The sequence below is a fragment of the Hylobates moloch genome, unplaced genomic scaffold (genome assembly GCF_009828535.3).
Source record: "Hylobates moloch isolate HMO894 unplaced genomic scaffold, HMol_V3 SCAFFOLD_18, whole genome shotgun sequence".
NCBI lineage: Eukaryota > Metazoa > Chordata > Mammalia > Primates > Hylobatidae > Hylobates > Hylobates moloch.
In genome coordinates, this window is record NW_026652293.1 from 387,142 (window position 1) to 411,736 (window position 24,595).

At 39.5% G+C, this 24,595-nt stretch overlaps 1 protein-coding gene and 1 non-coding gene across 2 annotated transcripts in view; one reads left to right on the forward strand and one right to left on the reverse strand.

The window, feature by feature from the left end:
- Nucleotides 1-24,595, reverse strand: part of NDC1 (NDC1 transmembrane nucleoporin) — a 66,359-nt gene that overhangs the window by 26,235 nt on the left and 15,529 nt on the right. Inside the window, exons 6-13 of the mRNA XM_032136683.2 lie at nt 24,366-24,474; nt 15,464-15,515; nt 13,428-13,563; nt 12,204-12,296; nt 10,026-10,107; nt 6,788-6,943; nt 2,967-3,212; nt 2,757-2,872 (exon numbers count right to left, since the gene is read on the reverse strand). Of these exons, the coding sequence (XP_031992574.1) occupies nt 2,757-2,872; nt 2,967-3,212; nt 6,788-6,943; nt 10,026-10,107; nt 12,204-12,296; nt 13,428-13,563; nt 15,464-15,515; nt 24,366-24,474 (990 nt within the window). The remainder of the gene's footprint in view (nt 1-2,756; nt 2,873-2,966; nt 3,213-6,787; nt 6,944-10,025; nt 10,108-12,203; nt 12,297-13,427; nt 13,564-15,463; nt 15,516-24,365; nt 24,475-24,595) is intronic.
- Nucleotides 16,038-16,141, forward strand: LOC116458215 (U6 spliceosomal RNA). The gene has a single exon (XR_004245261.1). It is a non-coding gene; the product is annotated as a U6 spliceosomal RNA (small nuclear RNA).

Sequence of the window (24,595 nt, forward strand, 5' to 3'; positions counted from 1 at the left end):
TTTTTTTGAGACAGGGTCTCACTCTATCACCCAGGCTGGAGTGCAGTGGCACATTCATAGCTCACAGCAACCTCTGCTTGCTGGGCTCAGGTGATTCTCCTACCTCAGCCTCCCAAGTAGCTAGGACTATAGGAATGCACCACCACGCCCGGCTAATTTTTGTATTTTTAGTAGAGATGGGGTTTTGCCATGTTGCCCATGCTGGTCTCGAATTCCCAGGCTCAAGCAATACTCCCACTTTGGCATCCCAAAATGCTGAGATTACAGGAAAAAAAAAATCTTAAGACACAAAGTAGTTTTCTACTAGTTGACAATCCCGGGGGAAAAAATGTTCTTAGTATCAGCTAAAAGCTAACCCAACTAACTTAAAAGTGAATCTGCTCCTACCATACTCTCATCCAAAGCTGCATGACTAGTCAGAAGCCTGCAGCAAGCAGTACGTGTCTGGTTGGGTAGAAAGTGACACGGCAGTACTAATGGCATATAGAACCATATGGGATCCTGAAATTTATAAAATGTCTTTAACCATTCATTCCCTATTAATCAGTCATTCCATCAGCAAACATGTTATAATTTCTCCAAACTTAAAAAATAAAAACATGACTGGGCGTGGTGGCTCGTGCCTGTAATTCCAACACTTTATGAGGCTCAGGCAGGATGACTGCTTGAGGCCAAGCGTTTGAGATCAGCCTAGGCAACATAGAGACTGTGTCTCTACAAAAAATAAAAATTAAAAAAAGTAGGCAGTCATCTGTAGTCCCAGCTACTCAGGAGGCTGAGGTGGGAGGATCACTTGAGCCCGGGAGTTCAAGGCCGCAGTGTAGCCATGATCATACCACTGCACTCCAGCCTGAGCAACAGACAGACCAAGAACCCATCTCAAAATTTTTTAAAAAGTTCCTTGACCCCTCAATTCCTCCCAGCTATTGCCCCATTTTTCTGTTCCACTTACAACAAATTCCTTGAAAAATGTGGTTTTTCTTGTGGTCTCCAATTCGTCTAGCAATCTCTCCTGAACTCATGCATTTTGGTTTTTGTCCCCACTACTCCAGCCAACAGCTCTGGTCAAGGACTCAGTGACCTCCGCATTTCTAGCTCAACAGTTAATTCTTAGTCCCCGCCCCATGCTACCCATCAGCAGCATCTGACACTCCCACCTTCTCCTTGAAACTCTTTCTTTTCTTGGTTTTCTACCCACCTCAGAGGCTGCTCCTCAGTCTCCGTTGCTATTCTTCATCTCCCAGACCTTTGGCCATTGGAGGGCCCCTTTCTTGGATATCTCTTTTCTTCTGTATCTATATTCAAGAGTTTGCATCGAGTCTCATGGCTTTGAATACTATCTATACTCTGCAAACTTCCAAAGTTACATTTCTAGCCCAGAACTTTCCCCTACACTACAGCTATATGCCTAATTTCTTACTCAGTATTTCCACCTGGTTGTCTCATAGGTATCTCAAAATTGGCTTGTCCAAAATCAAACTCCTGATTTCCCTCCCCTCACTTCTAACAAATCTCCTTCTCCAGAATCATCAGTAAATTCCAACTCAATAAATTGCAACGATATTATTCCAGATCTTCAGGCCAAAAACCTTAACAGTCAACACTGACTCTTTCTAGTATACACCACAACCAAACCATAAGCTAATCCTATTCCATCTACCTTAAAATACATACCTAGACCTTGACCACATCTTACAGCCTCTGCCATAACCACTCTGGTCACAGATACCACCACCTCCCATGAGATGACTGCAGCCACTCTGGTCACAGATACCACCACCTCCCACGAGATGACTGCAGCAGCCTTAACACCATCTCTGGGCTTCCATGCCTACCTTGCAAGAGTTGAGTCCCAACACAGCCCCTAGAGCAGCACTTTCAAAATATAAGTTACATCATATCATTCTTGTGGGCAAGACCATACAGTGGCTTTCCATCCCACTCAGAGATGAAGCCAGTCTTTACTACAGCCAATGGGCCCTGGGTGCCTGCTACCTTTCTGATCGTATCACCCACTAACCACTCTCCCCTCACTCACTCTGCTTCAGCCCACTGGTATCCACATTGTTCTTCACACAAGCCAAGTCCATTCCCATCTCAGATGCATTGCACTTCTCCCAGGTCTCCCTTCAGATCTCTGATCAATCATTGCCTTATCAATGAGACTTCCCCTTATGACTCCACATAAAATGATACCCTCTCCCCTAGGAACTGTCTGTCTTCCTTGCTCTATTTTTCCAGATAAGACTTAAAACGTATCAAATTTCTTCCTTCTTATGCATGTTTTCCATATCTTGAATATAACCTATTGAGATGCATCTTAGAGTCAATAGCATGTCATGGTTTAAGGCATCATTTTTTTCTTAATAGTACGTAAGTCTTACAATTAGTGATATTTTATATTTCAGAGAAACAGAATATAATACATTTGCTTACTCACTGATTTCCCCTCACTTGAATGTAAATATTACGTGGCCAAGGACTCTGTTTTGTTTGCTTTTTTCCCAGTGCCTAAATGCGTACCTTGGATATATAAAGAACTCAAATATTTCTTACATGAGGTTATCAGGTCAAGCCACATGAAATTACAATGTGTATAGCTCAAACCAGTCAAATATTGGCTGTTTCATTTGAGTCAATACACGAAGCATCAAAAAAAAAAAAACCCTTCTTATTCTTGATGACTTACTCATGTGAGATCCTTAATGTTCTCAATTTTACATGCAAATACAAATCCTATAACCATATCATCCTACCTGTTCACGTTTATTCTGAATCCATGAATAAATCACACTGGGTTGTCTCATTGTCTTACCCTCAGCACTAATAGAGGTAGATGGAGAAGGATTAGAAAATTCAGTCATTTGCTGATCTATTTTTAAAAAAGAAAAGGCAAGATAAGAACTTAGGCTGTCTGATCCTCCGCAACATGACATTTAAAATCTTAAAAAATATATAATTCTCACCAGAAGCTGATGTCCACAATCTTGGCCCCCTTCTTATTAGCTGAGGACTTTGCGGTGACCCATAGCAGGTGTTTACATCAAAAATTCCAGCCATCCGATTCATTACACTAGAGCCAAATGGGGTCCCAAATGGGCTCACAACATCAGGTGTAGATAATTTTGAAGAAAACAGTGATGCTTTAACTAATGGTGGCACTGAAGGCCGAGGCATCTGGCTAGATTTTGGTGTCTGAAAAGTAGTTTCTTCTGTAAAAGAACAGATCCAGTGCTGAAGAGGCAACCTGATCCAAGCAGGCTAGCAGCAACGCTTTCAAATTCTACACATACCAAATTTCTGTTTAACGCATTTACCCAAAGCTCAGTAGATTGTTTCCATTTATGATTATAGTCTCAAGATTCAGATTTTACTACTGCATTCAAACTCCACTCAAAGAGCTTTATGCATCTTCTGTCAGACTGATATAGTCTCTCTTGTTTTTTTTCCCCCTCCATGAATATCTTCATCTTCAAGGTCAATTTATCTAACTCTAAGCAATTTTGAATGAACTCGTCGATTCACATTTTATTTCTAATTGGCAATTTTAATTACTGCATTAGAATCTATCCAGTTTTACTGCATTACTATTTTAAGTATTTCTTGACTGAACATACCAAATCTATATTGTGAACATACACAGGAAAAAAATATTAACCTTACCCCATTTTCCCCAAAGTTTTTTCCTTTCCTTTTCTTTTTCTTTTTCTTTTCTTTTCTTTGAGTCAGGATCTTGCTCTGTAGCCCAGACTGGAGTGCAGTGGTGTAATCTCAGCTCACTGCAGCCTCAACTTCCAGGGATCCAGAGATCCTCCCACCTCAGCTTCCTGAGTAGCTAGGACTACAGGCACATGCTACCATGCCTGGCTAATTTTTTTATTTTTTGTAGAGACAGATTCGCCATGTTTCCCAGGTTGGTCCTGAACTCCTAGGCTCAAGGAATCCTCCTGCACTGGCCTCCCAAAGTGCTAGAATTACAGGCATGAGCCACCACACCTGGCCTGAAAGTTCTTTCAAGTTAACAAAAGTCACATCAAAGGCTAATTTGCCCAGAATATCTATAAATCTGATCTGTAAACGGCTTTTTCAAAAGTCATCTTATGATTCTCCAATTTAGTAATAGAGTCTGTTATACAAAAACAAAGGAACTTTTCTTGCCACTCCAGCACAAGCCACAAAAACAAATACATTGCGTTAGGATTCCATCTTCTTTTTATTATTATTATTATTATCATTATTATTATTATTTTGAGATAGAGTCTCACTCTGTGGCCAGGCTGGAGTGCTGTGGTGCAATCTTGGCTCACTGCAACTTCCGACTCCCTGGTTCAAGTGAATCTCCTGCCTCAGCCTCCCGAGTAGCTAGCATAACAGGCACGCGCAACCACGTCCAGCTAATTTTTGTATTTTTAGTAGAGACAGGGTTTCACCATGTTGGCCAGATGGTTTCGACCTCCTGACCTCATGATCTGCCCGCCTCGGCCTCCCAAAGTGCTGGAATTACAGATGTGAACTACCTCGCCCAGCTGGATTCCATCTTCTTAATAAAACCACCATAAGAAATATAAGAAATTAAACATCCCAAGTACCAATTTTTCATTATACGACTTTTCTTTCTTTCTTTTTTTTCCCCCCTTGAGAAAGAGTCTCACTCTGTCACCCAGGCTGGAGTGCAGTGGCATGATCTCGGCTCACTGCAACCTCCACCTCCTGAGTTCAAGCGATTCTCCTGCCTCAGCCTCCTGAGTTGCTGGGACTATAAGTGTGCAACACCACAGCCAGCTAATTTTTATATTTTTAGTAGAGACAGCATTTCGCCATATTGGCCAGGCTGGTCTCAAACTCCTGACCTCAAGTGATCCACCTGCTTCGGCCTCCCAAAGTGCTGGAATTACAGGTGTAAGCCACCACACCTGGCCCATTATATGACTTTTTAAAGGTTAATGGAAATTAGAAATCTTTGAAAAATCAATTTAAAAATTAAGACTGGAGTTTTTAAGAGTTTTACAATTATTCCTCAAAATATGAGACAAATTTTGGCTGAGTGATGGTATATAACAAAAACTTACAATAATGAATGCTCCATATTTGGTCAGACTCATGATCTACCCAACCCAGAATTACAATGATCTTTCCAACATGCTAATTTGATGGAACTAGCCTATTCAAAATTCTCCAATGGCTCCATATCTCTATAGAATAAAATCTAAACTTTTTTTGTTGCAAACAAGGCTTCCTTTCATTATCAAACATCTTCTTCTCCAGTCGGACTCCTTTTGGACAGATTTCCTTTTGGCATCTTTATTGCATCAATATTTGCATCATTATTTGTGTGCCTTCCACTAAAAGGTCAGATCCAAGAGTGTTTTCCATCTGTGATTCTCTGGCTTCTAGCACATTGCTTGGTATGCAGTAGGAATTCAATAAGTATTTGTAGAATAGAGGAATGCTGATCTGAAAGTTAATAACATCTGAAACACTCTCAAACCTTTCAAAATCTGATGTATGTTAATTTATTTAAATCATTTTTCATATGTAATCTATTTGTTTTGGGGCTATGACCCCACCAGAGTACGGACTTTGAAACTAGATGAGTTTGCTTTGATCCAGATAGTGATTTTTAAATATCAAGATTAGTTGCCAATGTTTAAAAACTGAAAGATTTCACCTCAAAATTTGTTTAGATTTCAGGCTTCTCTTTTTTAAAAAGACCGGAAGTTCACATATGGGATCCAAAGTCCCATATGGGAACAATGAAGCAGGCTAACCAACAGCTTCCCCCTTCAGATGAAGCCCATGCTCCCAGGTTCACCACCATCCTCACTCAGCCAGTTTCATCCATTTTCACTAAATGCCTGGCTCCAAAACACGTGGAACATTAAGTCCTTTTATTAGTCTTACATTCATAGGCATCTTCTACCTAAGGGATTTAGTGAACAAGACAGGTTCCTCCACCTCTACTTCTTCCTCTCAGCTTTCGTCTTTTAAATGGAAGGGTACTAACATTGTGCCCCATTCCCAAATCACCCAGTCGTCTCAGCTGCTCTTCTCTGGGACAGCAACTTTTTGTCTGGGCTACTGCAACAAGAACAGCAACCGATATTATCTGCGAAAATTCACCTGGCTTTGTACTAGAGTAAGCTGAAGTCTCCTATTTAATAGCCATCATTTTGATAGTGTTTTTAATGCTACCACCACACTGAACTTAATTTGTTTCAAATTAACCAATGAAAAACTGCATATACTTAAGAGTATACAACGTGATGTTTTGGGCTTAATTTTTTCAATCTACAATGATACCCAGGTCTTTTTCTTGGTTCAATATAAGATGTCACATGTTGGATCAATTTTCCCTAAAAATATACACCTCACACTCATATAAGTATCCTTAGATTAACTACGGTCATCTCTCTCTCTTTTTTCTGTTTTTTTTTTTTTTTTTGAGGCAGTCTCACTCTGTCACCAGGCTGGAGTGCAGTGGCACAATCTCAACTCACTGCAAACTCCGCCTCCCGGGTTCAACCGATCCTCCTGCCTCAGCCTCCTGAGTAGCTGGGACTACAGGCATGTGCCACCACACCCAGCTCATTTTTGTATTTTTAGTAGAGACAGGGTTTCACCATGTTGGCCAGGATGGTCTCGATCTCTTGACCTCATGATCTGCCCGCCTCAGCCTCCCAAAGTGCTGGGATAACAGGCGTGAGCCACCACGCCCAGTCTACTACAGTCATCTTTCTTAGGAAATAAAATGTAAATGTTTTCCCCTCTTAGTAGTCCTAGAGATTACCTGGAGAATTTAATTTCTTAGGTTCCACTGGGTAAGATGAAGACACTCTCCCATTCGTAGCAGCAGCTTCTTGATAGAGAACCAGTTTCTGAGTCATACCATTTAAAAGATTCAAACACTCCCTTGAAATGGCTGTCCAATTGTGGGGATGTCCACCTAGGAGGTCCAAACACCAGCTTTTAAAATGTAAATAATCTTATATTCTCCTCTTGAAGTGGGGGAAAAAGTCAGTAAGAAATTCTACATTACACTTTGCATCAGGACCCACTTTTCTTAGTGAAGCTACTATTTATACTCACGACATCTAATACACAGCAGGAGTTCAATGAATACTCGGATGAATTAAGTTTCCCAAAAGTCTACAAGCAAAAACTTGCTATTTTACCACACACATACCAAAAACAAAAACAAAAACAAAAAACCTCTCAAATTGGTCGCTAAAATAAAGCCAAACACTAGATCTTAGGTTGAGGGAGACAGACCAGGGTTACTTCACTAGCAGTGTTAAACAGACTGCTATGACTGTGAACAATGAACTAAGACAATGAACACTAGGATGTCCAATGAGATGCACTTCCATGGTCCCCAGTGACCTCTAAACTTTTGTGTCTGATCCCCTGGGCTTCCTTACATTTTCATGTATATAACAGCCCCTATGTGCTGTTCCATCTGTGGGAGTGACTCATTAATAATGATCACACTTTACACTCAGAGAGCTTACAGATCTATTATCTTATTATTTAACTTAAACTACTGTGCCCCCATTCCTTTAAAAATTCCCTTATTTCTCATAGGAGATCTTTGTCTCCTAGAGTTATTATATAAAAATCAAGCATGCTTCACTATGCATTAATAGCAGAGAAATCCACTGAAAACTGGTTTCTCTATCCTATGTGCCAAATGATCATTCCCTCTTCACTTGGATCTCTCCTTAAACACTCCCCCCATTGTACAACTCAGGAATACCAGCTAACCTACAAACACACACACACAACACTCTATCACTAGGCCTCAGGATATTTTTACTACTGTAATTTGGGTACATTAGGAACTGTGTAACCATCCAATTAAATTTTTGTTTGTTTTTGTGATGGAGTCTTGCTCTGTTGCCCAGGCTTGAGTGCAGTGGCGGGATCTCAGCTCACTGCAACCTCTGCCTCCGCGGTTCAAGCAGTTCTCCTGCCTCAGCCTCCTGAGTAGCTGGCATTATAGATGTGCAACACCATGCCCAGCTAATTTTTATATTTTTAGTAGAGACAGGGTTTCACCATGTTGAAACTCCTGACCTCAGATGATCCTCCCGCCTCAGCCTCCCAAGGTGCTGGGATTACAGACCTGAGCCACGTCCAGCCAATTAAATTTTTTTATGTGCTAGAATGCACACTCTCTGGCAGAGCAAATGCCACCCTTTTACGGTTTACTTGAATCTCTGGTAAAAAAATAGAGTATAGAATTCCTGTGTTAACTCAAATCTGACAGAAAAGCATTGTTGTAGTTAATCTTCCACAATATCAGCTCTGGGTTTCTCATACTACTAAAACGAGAGTGGTTCCAGTCAATTATACTTTTATATAACTGGATTTTATTTCCATATAACATTTAACTATAGAAGGTTTATTATCTGGTATTTTATCTGGTAATTAGCAAGCTTGGCAACATAATGAAGAAATCATTAAAAAGAAGATGAAAAGCTGGTTGAGTGTACTGGCTCACACCTGTAATTCTAACACTTTGGGAGGCCAAGGCAAGAGAACTGCTTGACCCCAAGAGTTCAAGGCCAGCCTGGGAAACACGGCAAGACCCCGTTTCAACAAAAATTTTTAAAAATTAGCCAGGTATGGTGGTGCACACCTGGTGTGCACCTATAATACCAGCTACTTGAAAGGCTGAGGCAAGAGGATCATATGAGCCCAGCAATTTGAGGTTACAGTGAGCTGTGATCATGACACTGTACTCTACCCTGGTGATACAGTGAGACCCTGTCTCTTAAAAAACAGAAGAAAAGCCACCCAGGTTCTCTGTTTCCCACCGGTGCCTGGGACTGGACTGTTTTCCCTCTAGGAACAACAGAGAACTGGCAAAGTCGCAGTCTTGAACAGCATGGCAAGAATAGCATACACTATAAGTGTTTCAGAGTTGCTGAGAGCATCCTTGAGTCACCACCAAATCTAGTTTCTTCCTCATTTTTTTTAAAGGGAGGCAGAGTAGCATAGCAGAAGGAGTCGTCCTGTACATGCAGCCAAATGACAGGACTCTTATTCCAATTCTGACATTAACTTTAGTTAAGCCAATCTCTGAGACTTAAATCTCCCATCTAGAGAGTAGATCACCTAATTTTTAAGATCCTTTGTAGCATTAAAAGTTTTAGAATTCTTTTTTGGGGTGGGGAGGGGAATAGGCTCTCACTTTGTCACCCAGGCTAGAGTACAGTGGCACAATCTTGGCTCACTGCAGCAACAACCTCCTGGGCTCAAGCAATCCTCCCAGCTCAGCTCCCCAAGTAGCTGGGACTATAGGCACATGCTACCATGCTGGGCTAATTTTTTGTATTTTTTGTAGAGAAAAGGTCTCACCATGATGCCCAGGCTGGTCTCGAATTCCTAAGCTCAAGTAATCCACCCACCTTGGCCTCCCAAAGTGCTAGGATTACAGGGGTGAGCCACCACGCCCAGCCTAACTTTTAGAATTCTTAAGCTGTATTTTTCTGCCCTAAAATTGTCAATGTACTAAATAATTTCTTCAGGTTAAGGAAATGAAGGAGCTGAAGGAAATAAACGCTTAAGCTGTGTAAGATTTAATTCAATACTTCATTTAATGGACTCACTAACATCTGATATTTTATTAAATACATCTTTCTCACCAAAAACTTTAAGTGAATTACTTTCTTTTTTTTTTTTTTTGAGATGGAGTCTTGCTCTGTCACCCAGGCTGGAGTGCAGTGGCGCAATCTCGGCTCACTGCAAGCTCCGCCTCCCGGGTTCACGCCATTCTCCTGCCTCAGCCTTTCAAGTAGCTGGGACTACAGGCGCCCGCCACCACGCCCGGCTAATGTTTTGTATTTTTAGTAGAGACGGGGTTTCACCATGTTAGCCAGGATGGTCTCGATCTCCTGACCTCATGATCTGCCTGCCTCAGCCTCCCAAAGTACTGGGATTATAGGCTTGAGCCACCGTGCCCGGCCAAGTGAATTACTTTCTACATACATATGCCTAATCAGGTCTATTACTTTTAGCAATACCTGGTTGGCTGAGGCTAAAAACTTCTTGTCTTCGTGAAGGAGAATACTGAGAAAGCAACATCAGGTCCTGCAAGGCTAAATACTAAAAAGGGGAAAAAACACATATTATTTAATTTTTTTTAACCTCTACATAAAATCTCACTAATTGGGTTCATCATTATATATCCAAGAGGAAATTAATTAAACTTTTTCATGAAAAAAAAAAAAATCTCAGAACCATAACCTTCCTTTCTAGACTTCCAGAACTTTCCTGCCTCTACCCTTCCTACCTACTACAAGTTCCAGCTACAAGGAACTACAGAATTCTCTGTGCTCTTTCACATCTCTGTGGTGGGAAATTGAAACATCACTTCCTCCTGGAACTTCCGTGGTTTCCCTCACACAAACATACATTCACATAGCTCTCAACCATGGCACTAACATCATGTATTGTAAATGAATGTTTAGTGTCTCATCTGATTCCACCCACCAAACTCTGCAGCCCACAAGAAAACAGAAAATCTTACTTGCTACCATATCCAAAGGCAGTGCCTAGCACGTGATATCTAATTTTCTTTTTCTTTTTTTTTTTTGAGACAAAGTCTCACTCTGTTGCCCGGGCTGGAGTGCAATGGAGTGATCTCGGCTCACTGCTACCTCCGCCTTCCAGGTTCAAGCGATTCTCCTGCCTCAGCCTCTCGAGTGGCTGGGACAACAGGCACGCACCAGCACACCCAACTGATTTCTGTATTTTTAGTAGAGATGGGGTTTCACCTTGTTGGCCAAGCTGTTCTCAAACTCCTGACCTCAAGTGATCCACCTGCCTTGGCCTCCCAAAGTGCTGGGATTACAGCCATAAGCCACCATGCCCAGCCACCCTATTATTTTTTTTTCTTTACTGAAAATCTTCATCTTTTCCCAGGCAAACCTCTTTACTCATCCTTCAAGATACCATCCCTCTCTGAAGTTTTCTTGTATTGGTCCCAAGCTGAATAAGAGGCCCCAATGTATTTACCACAGTACATTTTAATTATTTTGGGCGTCTGTATTTTCTACTAGGCTATGCTATGTCTTATTCATCATCCTACCACAAACAACTAGCAGAGACTAACATACCACTAAATAAATATTTGGTAAGTAACCAAATAAGTAACTGATACTTTTAAGTTTCTCTAACAAATTAGTTATAAGTAATATTTAAAAGTAATCCTATTTATTTTCTTATTTGTTTATAAATTCTTTAGAGTGTGATCAAAACTGGGTTCTAACTACTTTCTTTTAGCATTTCTGTTTGTTTGTTTAGAGATGGGGTCTCACTCTGTCACCCAGGCTAGAGTGCAGTGGCAGGATCACAGCTCACTGCAGGCTCCAACTCTTAGGCTCAAGGAATGCACCTGCCTCCACCTCTCAAGTAGCTGGGACCACAGGCATGTGCCACCATGCCATTCAACTAATTTTTAAATTTTTGTTGAGATGAGGTCTCCCTATGTTTTCCAAGCTGGTCTTGAACTCCTGGGCACAAGTGATCCTCTCACCTCGGCCTCCCAAAGTGCTGAAGACCACACTCAGCCTCTTTTAGCTCTTTTTAAAGGACCTTTTAACAGGATCACACATATTGTAGATCTAGTTTAAAATTTCAACTTGCAAATTCAATCTAAACCATTTATGCTTACTTAGATTGATTTGTAAAATTACTGCAACTTCTTTAAATTCTTGATTGTAATTAGTTTTAGGATCATTACCAGCAATTCATATTTAAGGAGAGTTCACTAAATATCTATACATTTCTAAGCGCTATCTTTGATCACAAAAGCCAACTAATACTACAAGAGTAAAAATGTTTTGATCCAGTAATTAAAAAATCAATAATGTTTTGTTATGCTATCATGAATAGTTTGTGACAAGTTAATATAGATGATTGCATATCACTGTATTGTATGCTTGGAAATATTCTTATATCTGTTTCTGAATATAGAATTAACTAGCTTATACACATACACTGTACTGTGCACTTGCACTTTAGTCACTTGGAAAGAAAATTGAAAAAATAAACAGCATTAGCAAGTAGGTGATTTTTATCATACCCGTATGAGAATATTGTAGGCCCTCAAAAAATACAACTACTTAAATGTACTAAATATTAAGTGTATTGAATAAAGTTAGAGGTAACTATGAAGACATGCAACACAGTTTTAGTACCTTTATGATGGGGGGAGGATTGCTATTTAATACTTTTGGAAGGCACTCATCTGACCCTTCTGCAAATGGTGGTTGAACGGGAAACACATGAGCCTATCAAATAAATTAAAAACCAAAAATGATTATTTTCATGATCATCTTACATTCAATAAGCATGCACAAATTAAAACATAAAAATAGACAGCACAAGCAAACTGACATCTTTCGTGCTCCTTGCAAAGACAGGTTAAAGTTACACAAACCCAAACACACCATTTTTTTTAATGTTACTTTCCCAACTTTATTAGACTCTGGCTCTGAATAATAAAAACCAATTTCACAAACAAGGATTATCTGAAGCCACTGAAGAATACAAACCTACAGAGATGGTAAAATAAAACAGAAGAACTAATTTTCTAAGACAAACACTTGGATGATAAAAACAATGTAATTCTCAATCACTTAAAAAGATTTCTGTGGGAATTATCCAGAAGCTCAACTCAATTTCCAAAATCATTTCTTTAATATAAATTTTAAAACTTCCCTTCAGAAAACAAATATCTTGGCTGCGTGCGGTGGCTCACACCTGTAATCCCAGCACTTTAAGAGGCCGAGGACAGATCACTTTGAGGTCAGGAGTTCGGCACCAACCTGGCCAACATGGTGAAACCCTGTCTCTACTAAAATTCAAAAAAAATTAGCCGGGCATCGTGGCACACGCCTGTAGTCCCAGCTACTCGGGAAGCTGAAGCGGGAGAATCACTTGAACCCGGAAGGCAGACGTTGCAGTGAGCCGAGATCAGGCCACTGCCCTCCAGCCTGGGTGACAGAGCGAGACCCTATCTCAAAAAAAAAAAAAAAAAAACTTACTGCCACATATTTAAATATTTTAATAGTAGCTATGCCAATGACATGGAAAATTAATTTTAAATTCAAGTCCATTTAGTATGTACTCAGTAGAAATGGAAGCCCCCAGAAGACAACTAGGATGTCAATAAAGCATAGTGGCAGTCCATTCAGTTTAATTTCCAAAAATTAAGTGAATATCCACACTGTTTCTCTGAAAAAAAAAAATACCACATAAATGGTGGTTACAAATGATATGGCCCCAATAGTCTCAGAAGAGAGACCAAAAACCAACTTACGGAAACGGTTTTGGGTGTGCTAATCAGTGTGCTCTGCTAAAAATCAACTGTGCACTCCAAAACACAAAAGTATTAACAAAAAGTGTTTTAAAAAACATACCTCTGTGGCATAGATTTTGAAGAGTATCCATGAGACATACCAAGTCGTGAGGAGAAAGACACCACACAGCCAGACATGGCAGAGTAATGAGAGATTTAAGAGGCCACTCACTGTGTCAAGTGGCCTGTGAACCTGCCTGTGAACACAGAAATTACTATTAATCCTCTAGGAAAAATGCAATCTAAATATTAACACACTTAAGTCTCCACACTGAGACATAAATATTATTTCTAAATAACAATGTTGACAGATTCCTCTCCTTTGGTACCCACATAGAGCTCTTTCGCTAATCCTTTCTTATGAGGTACATGAGGGAGCTTTAAGGGAAGCACAGACCTAAATCGGGACTACAGTTTCTTGTGTTCAAAATCTTCATTGACTTTTACTACGAAGGAAGAATGAGCTAAGCCTATAAGCCTCACAACAAGCAGCTGGATGAAAGTTTATTATTGTTGCTTTGTAATCTAATACCTCAAAACCATTAAACATGACTAGTACCTCTCCTGGACCAGATTTCGGCTTTATCCTTATGTTCTACAAACCACAGATTCACAGTCATTAAAAGCACATGCTACTAAACAATGTTAAAGCAATTTACGACACTCTGTTAGATTGCTAAGTAAAGCTAATGCTGCCATCTTTCCAAAACTTTGACTAGATCAATTAGCAAAGTCATTATAATTCTACAACCAGCAATTGTGAAAACCAGGATTGGAACCTGACTCTGCCATTTCTAAGTGTTGTGATTAGGTAAATCACTCCACCTGTCCCACCCTCGGTTTCCTCATCCATATAAGAGTGGCAAAATATGTTCATTCTTCCTCTTAGTCCTATTACAATTTTTAAAACAGCTTACATTAGGAGTTTCCAGCACAGTGCTTGACATTCACTGGGGGAGTCAACCAATGATGAAGTTATTTTTAACTTCTAAGTAAACATCTACTGAGGCCCTGACATAAATGAAGGACAGAACATCAGGCACTCAGCCATACACACAAAACATTTTTTGAGTGCAAGGAAGAAAAAAATATTGTTAAATTTCTATCAAATGCCATTATTATTTTTCTCTTTCCATTTCACCTAGTTTAAAATCCGGGCCAAAACAATAAATGACTCATGCATTTGGTTTCATATCTAGCAATTAAGCAGAAGACAAAACTAAATTTTGCCTAGAAACTTTGAAAAGTGAGAAACCATAATATCTCTTAAATACCACGTATGTCAATATTCCCACTCCCTAAAATTGGTATTAGTGAATTCCATATATGAAACAAAAACCCTCACAGTGGAATATACAATAAGAACAAACACTGAGAGAAACTGACTTTTATTCAGCAAATACAGATTGAACCTTTATGTGCACAGTGCATAGAAGATAACTAGAACAATATACACCAGTGCTGTCACTCAACTGCCACTTGTGACCTTCAACTGATCACTTGAGCATGCTCAATTTTGGTTTCCTCATAGGCTAAATTAGAATAATGCCACAGCATTGGTATATATCATGAGACACCAGAGAAGGAATGATTGTTAGGGAGAAACTGAAACAGAGGCCTGGTCCATGCACCTCGAGAAATCCACTTTTGTATAGTATAAAAGCTGCATCTAAGAACAATTATCATTGCTTACTTCTGCGGAGAACTGGGTGAATGGAGACAGAGGAGGAGACTTTTTCATTTTATATCCTATTATTATTGTTTTCTTTTTGAGACAGGGTCTCGCTCTATTGCCTAGGCTGGAGTGCAGTGGCACAATTATAGGTCACTGCATCCTTGAACTCCTGGGCTCAAGCGATCCTCCTGCCTCAACCTCCCAAGTAGCTGGGACTACAGGCATGTACCACCATGTCCTGCTAATTTTACCCTTTTATACACCTTTGGAATTTTAAACCATATAAATTATATGTATTCAAAAACGAATACAATTTTTTAAAAAATGTTAAAGGCAAAATCTAAACAAAATATCTGGAAAATAGCAAACATCTAAAAGAATGGAAACAGAGTTAAAATTTAGACTTTTTATGTATCACTTACTCATCTGTGTGAAGGTTCATAGCAGTGCTAATCCAAGCTTTGGGAATATAGCCTGAAGGGAAAAAATACCAAGCTATGAACATAAAAAGTTATAAAACAAGTTTTAGTCAAGCTTTAGAATATAAGGTCAATGACATGGCCACATAGACACCAAGACCTCAGTCAAAATGTTAGACTGATTAGGAATGAGTAGGAGACAGTACTTATTAACACATGCAGTCTTTGCTTTGCACAGTTCTGATATATACACATTTCAGTTACCATGGTTTAGTTAAAAAATACCAGTCACCCAAAAATGCAGTTCAAACTCTAGTTACTGTGGTATATTAACTATAAGCGACTGCATATAGCACGTCTAACTTTTCAGTACACAAATCAAGATGTAGATAACAGATGTGCACTATAATCTGTGACCCAATCCCATCAGTTCTCTCAAAGTCTGTTGCTGATTGGTCACTCGGATGTGTTACTCAGTACAGACACAGTCAGCAAAGCATGTAGTTGTGTTGCCTCCTTGTTTCCCACAATAAATCCAAATGATACTTTTAAAAAATGAACAGCTAACAGGAAAGCAGTGCTTGCTTCAGCAGCACATATACTAAAATTGGAATGATACAGAGATTAGCACGACCCCTGCGCAAGGATGACATGCAAATTCATGAAGCGTTCCATAAAAAAAAACGCTTTTAATTAAAAAAAAGAAGAAGAAACTGGCAAAAAAAAAAATCAAAGTGCAACAAAGAAACGAAAAGTGATAATGCTGAAAACGAAATTTGAATTGAACATAAGGGAAGTTCCAGGAGAAAGAGCAAATCATGGAAATGATCATAGTCACCAAACTAGCCCAAATAAACAACTCTAGAGGAACAACCAGGCTGACTGCATGTAGTAGGTTAATACATTGCAATGAGGCTGGGCATGATGGTTCATGCCTATAATCCCAGTACTCGGGGAGGCCAAGGTGGGAGGATCACTTGAGGCCAAGAGTTCAAGACTAGCCTGGGCAACACAGCAAGACCCCATCTCTAAAAGAAAAGAGACACTGCCAATCATCATGGCAGATAGGTGGCAGCTCCAAACAGGGCGGCTTGCAGACGCATGTGTTGTGACTTTTAGCTCCAGATGGACTGCAAGAAGAAACCAGCAATCCCGAGAGGACCCACAGACCCTCTGAAGGAAGCAGACTGCTCCTGAGGACCCGGGAGACACCCCAAATACTGTGAGTGCCCCAACTGTGGAAGTGGAAAAGGAAGACCCTCCTCTCCTGAACACACACCCCCACTGGAGAAGCTGAAGGTCTGTTTGCGGGAGAAGTTTCTGACCTTACCTGGAACTGAACCAATCTAGAGGGTCAAGCGAAATACAGGGGTAGAGGAAGCAGCAGAAAGGCCCTGGGAGCTCGCTGCGTTCCCTAGCAGGCCACTCCTGCCTGGTACCACAGGGATCCATCGGAAGAGTGATCAGAGGAGCAGGGGGTAAAACTCCACAGGGAGAAGGAAATCTCCAGCTGAACTTTGTAACAATTTGAACAGGGCAAGAAGCCTCCTGGCCAGAACTTGGGGGAGAGGGCAAATCTAATGTGCAGACTCCATAGGCGAGGCAAGAACCAAGCTCTTTTCTCTTCCAGCTGGGAGGCGGGTAGCCCAAGGCAAGTTTTCAAGCCCATCTGGCCCTCCACCTGGAAACAGACTCAGGGCCGTTGCAGGGCGGTGGGAGTGAGACTGGCCCTTTGGTTTGCCTGGGACCTGGGTGAGGCCTGTGACTGCCAGCTTTCCCCCACTTCCCTGACAGCCTGCATGACTCAGCAGAGGCAGTCATAATCCTCCTAGGCACACAACTCCAGAGACCTGGGAATCTAACCCTCATCTCCCACAGCAGCCGCTGCAAAACCCGACCAAGGAGAGTAGTCTGAGCTCAGACTGCCCTAGCCCCACCCCTACCTGATGGTCCTTCCCTACCAGAATACAAAGGACATTCAATCTTGGGAGTTCTAGGGCCCCACCCCACTGCCAGTCCCTCTCCACACTACTACAGCTGAGGTTTTCTGGAAAGTGCCACCTCCTGGCAGGAGGCCCAACCAGCACAAAAGTAGAGCATTAAACCACCAAAGCTAAGAACCCTCATGGAGTCCACTGCACCCCCGCACCACCTCCACTGGAACAGGCGCTGGTATCCATGGCCGAGAGACCTAGAAACAGTTCACATCACAGGACTCTGTGCAGACAACCCCCAGTATCAGCCCAGAGACAGGTAGACTCGCTGGGTGGCTAGACCCAGAAGAGAAACAAAAATCACTGCAGTTCAACTCACAGGAAGCCACATCCATAGGAAAAGGCGGAGAGTACTGCATCAAAGGAACACCTCGTGGGACAAAAGAATATGAACAACAGCCTTCAGCCCTAGACCTTCCCTCTGACAGAGCCTACCCAAATTAGAAGGAACCAGAAAACCAATCCTGGTAATATGACTAAACAAGGCTCTTCAACACCCCCAAAAAAATCACACTAGTTCACCAGTAATGGACCCAAACCAAGAAGAAATCCCTGACTTAACCTGAAAAAAAATTCAGGAGGTTAGTTATTAGGCTAATCAGGGAGGGACCACAGAAAGGCGAAGCCCAATGCAAGGAAATCCAAAAAAATGATACAAGAAGTAAAAGGAGAAATACTCATAGAAATAGACAGCTTAAAGAAAAAACAATCAAAAATTCAGGAAACTTTGGACACACTTTTAGAAATGCGAAATGCTCTGGAAAGTCTCAGCAATAGAACTGAACAAGTAGAAAGAAATTCAGAGCTTGAAGACAAGGTCTTCAAATTAACCCAATCCAACAAAGACAAAGAAAAAAACAATAGGAGAATATAGACAAGGTCTCCAAGAAGTCTGGGATTATGTTAAATGACCAAACTTAAGAATAATCTGTGTTCCTAAGGAAGAAGAGAATTCTAAAAGCTTGGAAAATATATTCGGGGGAATAATCAAGGAAAACTTCCCTGGCCTTGCTAGACCTAGACATCCAAATACAAGAAGCAACAAAGAACACCTAAAAAATTCATCACAAAAAGATCTTTGCCTAGGCACATTGTCATCAGGTTATCTTAACTTTTCCAAAGTTAAGACGAAGGAAAAAATCTTTAAGAACTGTGAGACAGAAGCACCAGGTAACCTATAAAGGAAAACCTATCAGATTAACAGCAGATTTATTGGCAGAAACTCAACAAGCTAGAAGGGATTGGGGCCCTATCTTCAGCCTCCTCCAACAAAACAATTATCAGCCAAGAATTTTGTATCCAGCAAAACTAAGCATCATATATGAAGAAAACATAGTCTTTTTCAGACAAATAAATGCTGAGAGAATTCGCCATTACCAAGCCACCATTACAAGAACTGCTAAAAGGAGCTCTAAATCTTGAAACAAATCCTGGAAACACATCAAAACAGAACCTCTTTAAAGCATAAATCAAACAGGACCTATAAAACAAAAATATATGTTGAAAAGCAAAAACAAAAAGCAAAAAAACAAAGTACACAGGCAACAAAAAGCATGGTGAATTCGATGGTACTTAATATTTCAATACTAACATTGAATGTAAATGGCCTAAATCCTCCACTTAAAAGATACAGAACCGCAGAATGGATAAGAACTCACCAAGCAACCATCTGCTGCCTTCAGGAGACTCATCTAACACACAAGGACCCAATAAACTTATAGGGGTGGAAAAAGGCATTTCATGCAAATGGACACTAAAAGCAAGCAGGGGTAGCTATTCTTGTATCAGACAAAACAAATTTTAAAGCAACAGCAGTTAAAGGAGACAAAGAAGGACATTATATAATGTTAAAAGGTCTCATCCAACAGGAAAATATCACAATCCTAAACATATATGCACCTAACACTGGAGCTCCCAAATTTATAAAACAATTACTAACAGACCTAAGAAATGAGATGGATAGCAACACAGTAATAGCGGGGGACTTCAATACTCCACTGACAACACTAGACAGGTTATGAGAACAGAAAGTCAACAAAGAAACAATGGATTTAAACTATACCTGGAACAAATGGACTTAACAGAACATTTCATCCAACAGCCGCAGAATACACATTCTATTCAACAGCACATGGAACTTTCTCCAAGACAGACCATATGATAGGCCATAAAACAAACCTCAGTAAATTTAAGAAAACTGAAATTATATCAAGCACTCTCTCAGATCACAGTGGAATAAAACTGGAAATCAACTCCAAAAGGAACCTTCAGAACCATGCAAATACATGGCAATTAAATAATCTGCTCCTGAATGAGCACTGGGTCAAAAACGAAATCAAGATGGAAATTAAAAAATTTTTCTAACTGAATGACAATAATGACACAACCTACCAAAACCTCTGGGATACAGCAAAGGTGGTGCTAAGAGGAAACTTCATAGCCCTAAGCACCTACATCAAAAAGACTGAAAGAGCACAAACTGACATTTAAGGTCACACCTCAAGGAACTAGAGAAACAACAAATCAAACCCAAACCCAGCAGAAAAAAGGAAATAACTGAGATCAGAGCAGAACTAAATGAATTTGAAACAACAACAATAACAAAAATACAAAAGATAAATGAAACAAAAAGCTGGTTCTTTGAAAAGATAAATAAAACTGATAGACCATTAGCAAGATTAACCAAAAAAAGAAGAGAGAAAATCCAAATAACCTCACTAAGAAACAAAACAGGAGATATTACAACTGACACCACTGAAATACAAAAGATCATTCACAACTACTATGAACAACACCTTTATGCACATAAACTAGCAAACCTAGAAGAGATGGATAAATTCCTGGAAAAATACAACCTTCCTACTTAAATCAGGAAGAATCAGATACCCTGAACAGACCAATAACAAGCAGTGAGACTGAAATGGTAATTTTAAATTACCAACAAAAAAAAGTCCAGGACCAGATGGATTCAGAGCAGAATTCTATCAGATATTCAAAGAAGAATTGGTACCAATCCTTTTGACACTATTCCACAAGATAAAGAAGGAACCCTCTCTAATTCATTTTATGAGGCCAGCATCACCCTAATACCAAAACCAGAAGGGACATAACCAAAAAAGAAAAACTACAGACTGATATCCTTGATGAATATTGATGCTAAAATCCTTAACAAAATACTAGCTAACTCAATCCAACAACATATCAAAAAGATAATCCACCATGATCAAGTGGGTCTCATGCCAGGGATGCAGGGATGGTTTAACATACACAAGTCAATAAATGTGATACACCACATAAACAGAATTAAAAACAAAAATCACATGATCATCTCAATAGATGCAGAAAAAACATCTGACAAAATCCAGCATTCCTTTATGATTAAAATTCTCAGCAACACTGGCATACAAGGGCCATACCTTAATGTAATAAAAGCCATCTATGACAAACCCACAGCCAACATAATACTGAATGGGGAAGAGCTGAAAGCATTCCCTCTGAGAACTGGAACAGACAAGAATGCCCACTCTCACCACACCTCTTCAGCATAGTACTGGAAGTCCTAGCCAGAGCAATGAGACAAGAGAAAGAATTTAAAGACATCCAAATCAGTAAAGAGGAAGTCAAACTGTCATTGTTTGCTGATGACATGATCGTTTATCTTAAAAACTGTAAGGGCTCCTCCAGAAAGTTCCTAGAACTGATAAAAGAATTCAGCAAAGTTTCCAGCTACAAGATTAATGCACACAAATCAGTAGCTCTTCTATACACCAACAGTGACCAAGTGGAGAATCAAATCAAGAACTCAAATCCTTTTAGAATAGCTGCAAAAAAAAAAAAAAAAATACTTAAGAGTATACCTAACCAAGGAGTCGAAAGATCTCTACAAGGAAAACTACAAAACACTGCTGAAAGAAATCAGACAACACAAACAAATGGAAACAAATCCCATGCTCATGGATGGGTAATCAATATTATGAAAACGACCATACTGCCAAAAGCAATCTACAAATTCAACACAATCCCCATCAGAATACCACCATCATTCTTCACAGAATTAGAAAAAACAATCTTAAATTCATATGACCAAAAAAAAGCCCACATAGCCAAAGCAAGACTAGGCAAAAACAACGAATCTGGAGGCATCACACTACCTGATTTCAAACTATACTATAAGGCCATAGTCACCAAAACAAGAGAGTGGTACTGGTATGAAAATAGGCACATAGACCAATGGAACAGAATAGAGAACCCAGAAATAAATCCAAATACTTACAGCCAACTGATCTTCGACAAAGCAAACAAAAACACAAAGTGGGGAAAGGACACCCTTTTCAACACATGGTGCTGGGATAATTGGCTAGCCATATGTAGAAGAACGAAACTGGATCCTCATCTCACCTTATACAAAAATCAACTCAAGATGGATTAAGGACTTAAACCTAAGACCCAAAACTATAAAAATTCTAGAAGATAATGTTGAAAAAAACCCTTCTAGACATTGGCTTAGGCAAGGATTTCATGACCAAGAGCCCAAAAGCAAATGCAATAAAAACAACGATAAATAGCTGGGACCTAATTAAATTAAAGAGCTTTTGCATGGGAAAAAAAAAAAAACAGTCAGCAAAGTAAGCAGACAACCCACAGAGTGGGAGAAAATCTTCACAATCTATACATGTGACAAAGGACTAATATCCAGAATCTACAACAAACTCAAACAAATCAGTAAGATAAAAAACAAACAATCCCATCAAAAAGTGGGCTAAGGACATGAATAGACAGAAGATATACAAATAGTCAATGACATATGAAATGACAAATGGCAAATGACATGTGAAAAAATGTTCAATATCACTAATGATCAGGGGAATGCAAATCAAAACCACAATGCGATCCCACCTCACTCCCCCAAGAACGGCCATAATCAAAAAACCAAAAAACAGTAGATGTTGGCGTGGATGTGGTGAACAAGGAACACTTCTACATTGCTGGTGGGAATGTAAACTAGTACAGCCACTATGGAAAACAGAGTGGAGATTCCTTAAAGAACTAAAAGTAGAACTACCATTTGATCCAGCAATCCCACTACTGTGTATCTACTCAGAGGAAAAGAAGTCATTATTCAAAAAGGATACTTACACACACATATTTATAGCGGCACAATTCACAATAGCAAAATCCTGGAACCAACCCAAATGCCCATCAATCAATGAGTGAATAAAGAAACTGTATATATATATATGATGGAATACTATGCACATAAAAAGGAATGAATTAGCAGCATTTGCAGTGACCTGGATGAGACTGGAGACTATTATCCTAAGTGAAGTAACTCAGGAATGGAAAACCAAACATTGTATGTTCTCACTGATATGTGGGAGCTAAACTGAGGATGCAAAGGCATAAGAGTAATACAATGGACTTTGGGGACTTGCAAGGAAGAGTGAGAGGGGGATGAGGGATAAAAGACTACAAATAAGGTGCAGTGTATACTGCTTGGGTGATGGGTGCACCTAAATCTCACAAATTACCACTAAAGAATCTACTCCTGTAACCAAATACCACCTGTACCCCAATAACTTATAGAAAGAAAGAGAAAGAAGAAATAATAAAAAAATTACAGCGATTTACAGTAGAATGACAATTATAAGAGCTATGTAGAAATGGACTATATAAACTACAAGTGAAAAAAATAAACAGGATGGCCTATACACAGTGAGAAGAATTTTATAAAATATATATCCATAGAAAATACAGGATCAGAAAAAGTTATAATCTGAAAATAGTATTTCTGAAGGTAGGATTTTGTTGAAACTATTACATGTTGCTAACAAGATTAATGTTTTCACCTTGCACTATTCATGATACTAAATAATAAACTACATTTTTGTGCTTAATATTCATGTTAATAAATTCCACAAGTTTCCCCTACCAACAAAATATTTACATTGTATTAGTATCAAGTTACAAATTCTAAAAAGGAGTATGTCATTTCTAGATAGAGTAATGACCAAATGATGCACAGTATTTTTTCTTTCTTAAAAAAAGAATGCATTTGTTTTTAATTGTGGTAAAAAGCATATACATAAAATTTACCATCTTAGGCTGAGCGTGGTGGCTCATGCCTGTAATACTAGCACTTTGGGAGGCTGAGGTGGGCGGATCACCAGAGGTCAAGAGTTCAAGACCAGTCTGACCAACATGGTGAAACCCCATCTCTACTAAAAATACAAAAAATAGCTGGGTATGGCGGTGCACGCCTGGTAGTGGTCCCAGATACTTGGGAGGCTGAGGCAGGAGAATCACTTGAACCCAAGAGGCGGTTGCAGTGAGCCAAGATCGCGCCATTACACCCCACCCTGGGTGACAGAGCGTCAAAAAAAAAAAAATTTACCATCTTAGCCATCTTTAAGTGTTCAATACAGTAGTGTTAACTATATGCACATTTTTGTGCAACAGATTTCTAGAACTTTTCATTTTGCAAAACTGAAACTCTATACCCACTGAACAACTCCACCCCTTCCCAACTCTCCAGCCCGACAACCACCATTCTGTTTTCTAAGAGTTTGACTATTTTAGATACCTCATATAAGTGGAATCATACAGTATTTGTCTTTTTGTGACTGGCTTATTTCACTTAGCATAATGTCCTCAAGGTTTATTCAAGCTGTAGTACATAACAAGATTTCCTTCTTTTTAAAGGCTACATAATATTTCATTAAAGGCATATGTCACATTTTCTTCAACAATATTTTCCTAAACACATTCTCTTTGACAATTTAAACAATGAATCAGTTGGGCTAATTACATACCTATAACTGTAGAAAACACAAAAACACAAGAATGACTTTGTAACTGACATTTTCTGGGCTATGAGATAATATATCACTGTATCAAAAAGCAGCAATTCTTACCAAGAAAATAATATAAAATGCAGAAATTTCTAACCAGGAACAGTGATTCCACACAACTGTGTTTAACTAGTAAGAGCAGAGATCTCCTAAAACGCAAGAACTTGTATTGCTGTGGGGAAAAAAAACCAGAATCAAATGACACATCCAAATCAAATGATACACTCAACATCATCTTAAAGCAAGCACTTAACTGTAACAGTCTACAGAGAAAACAAAATTATTGTACAAGA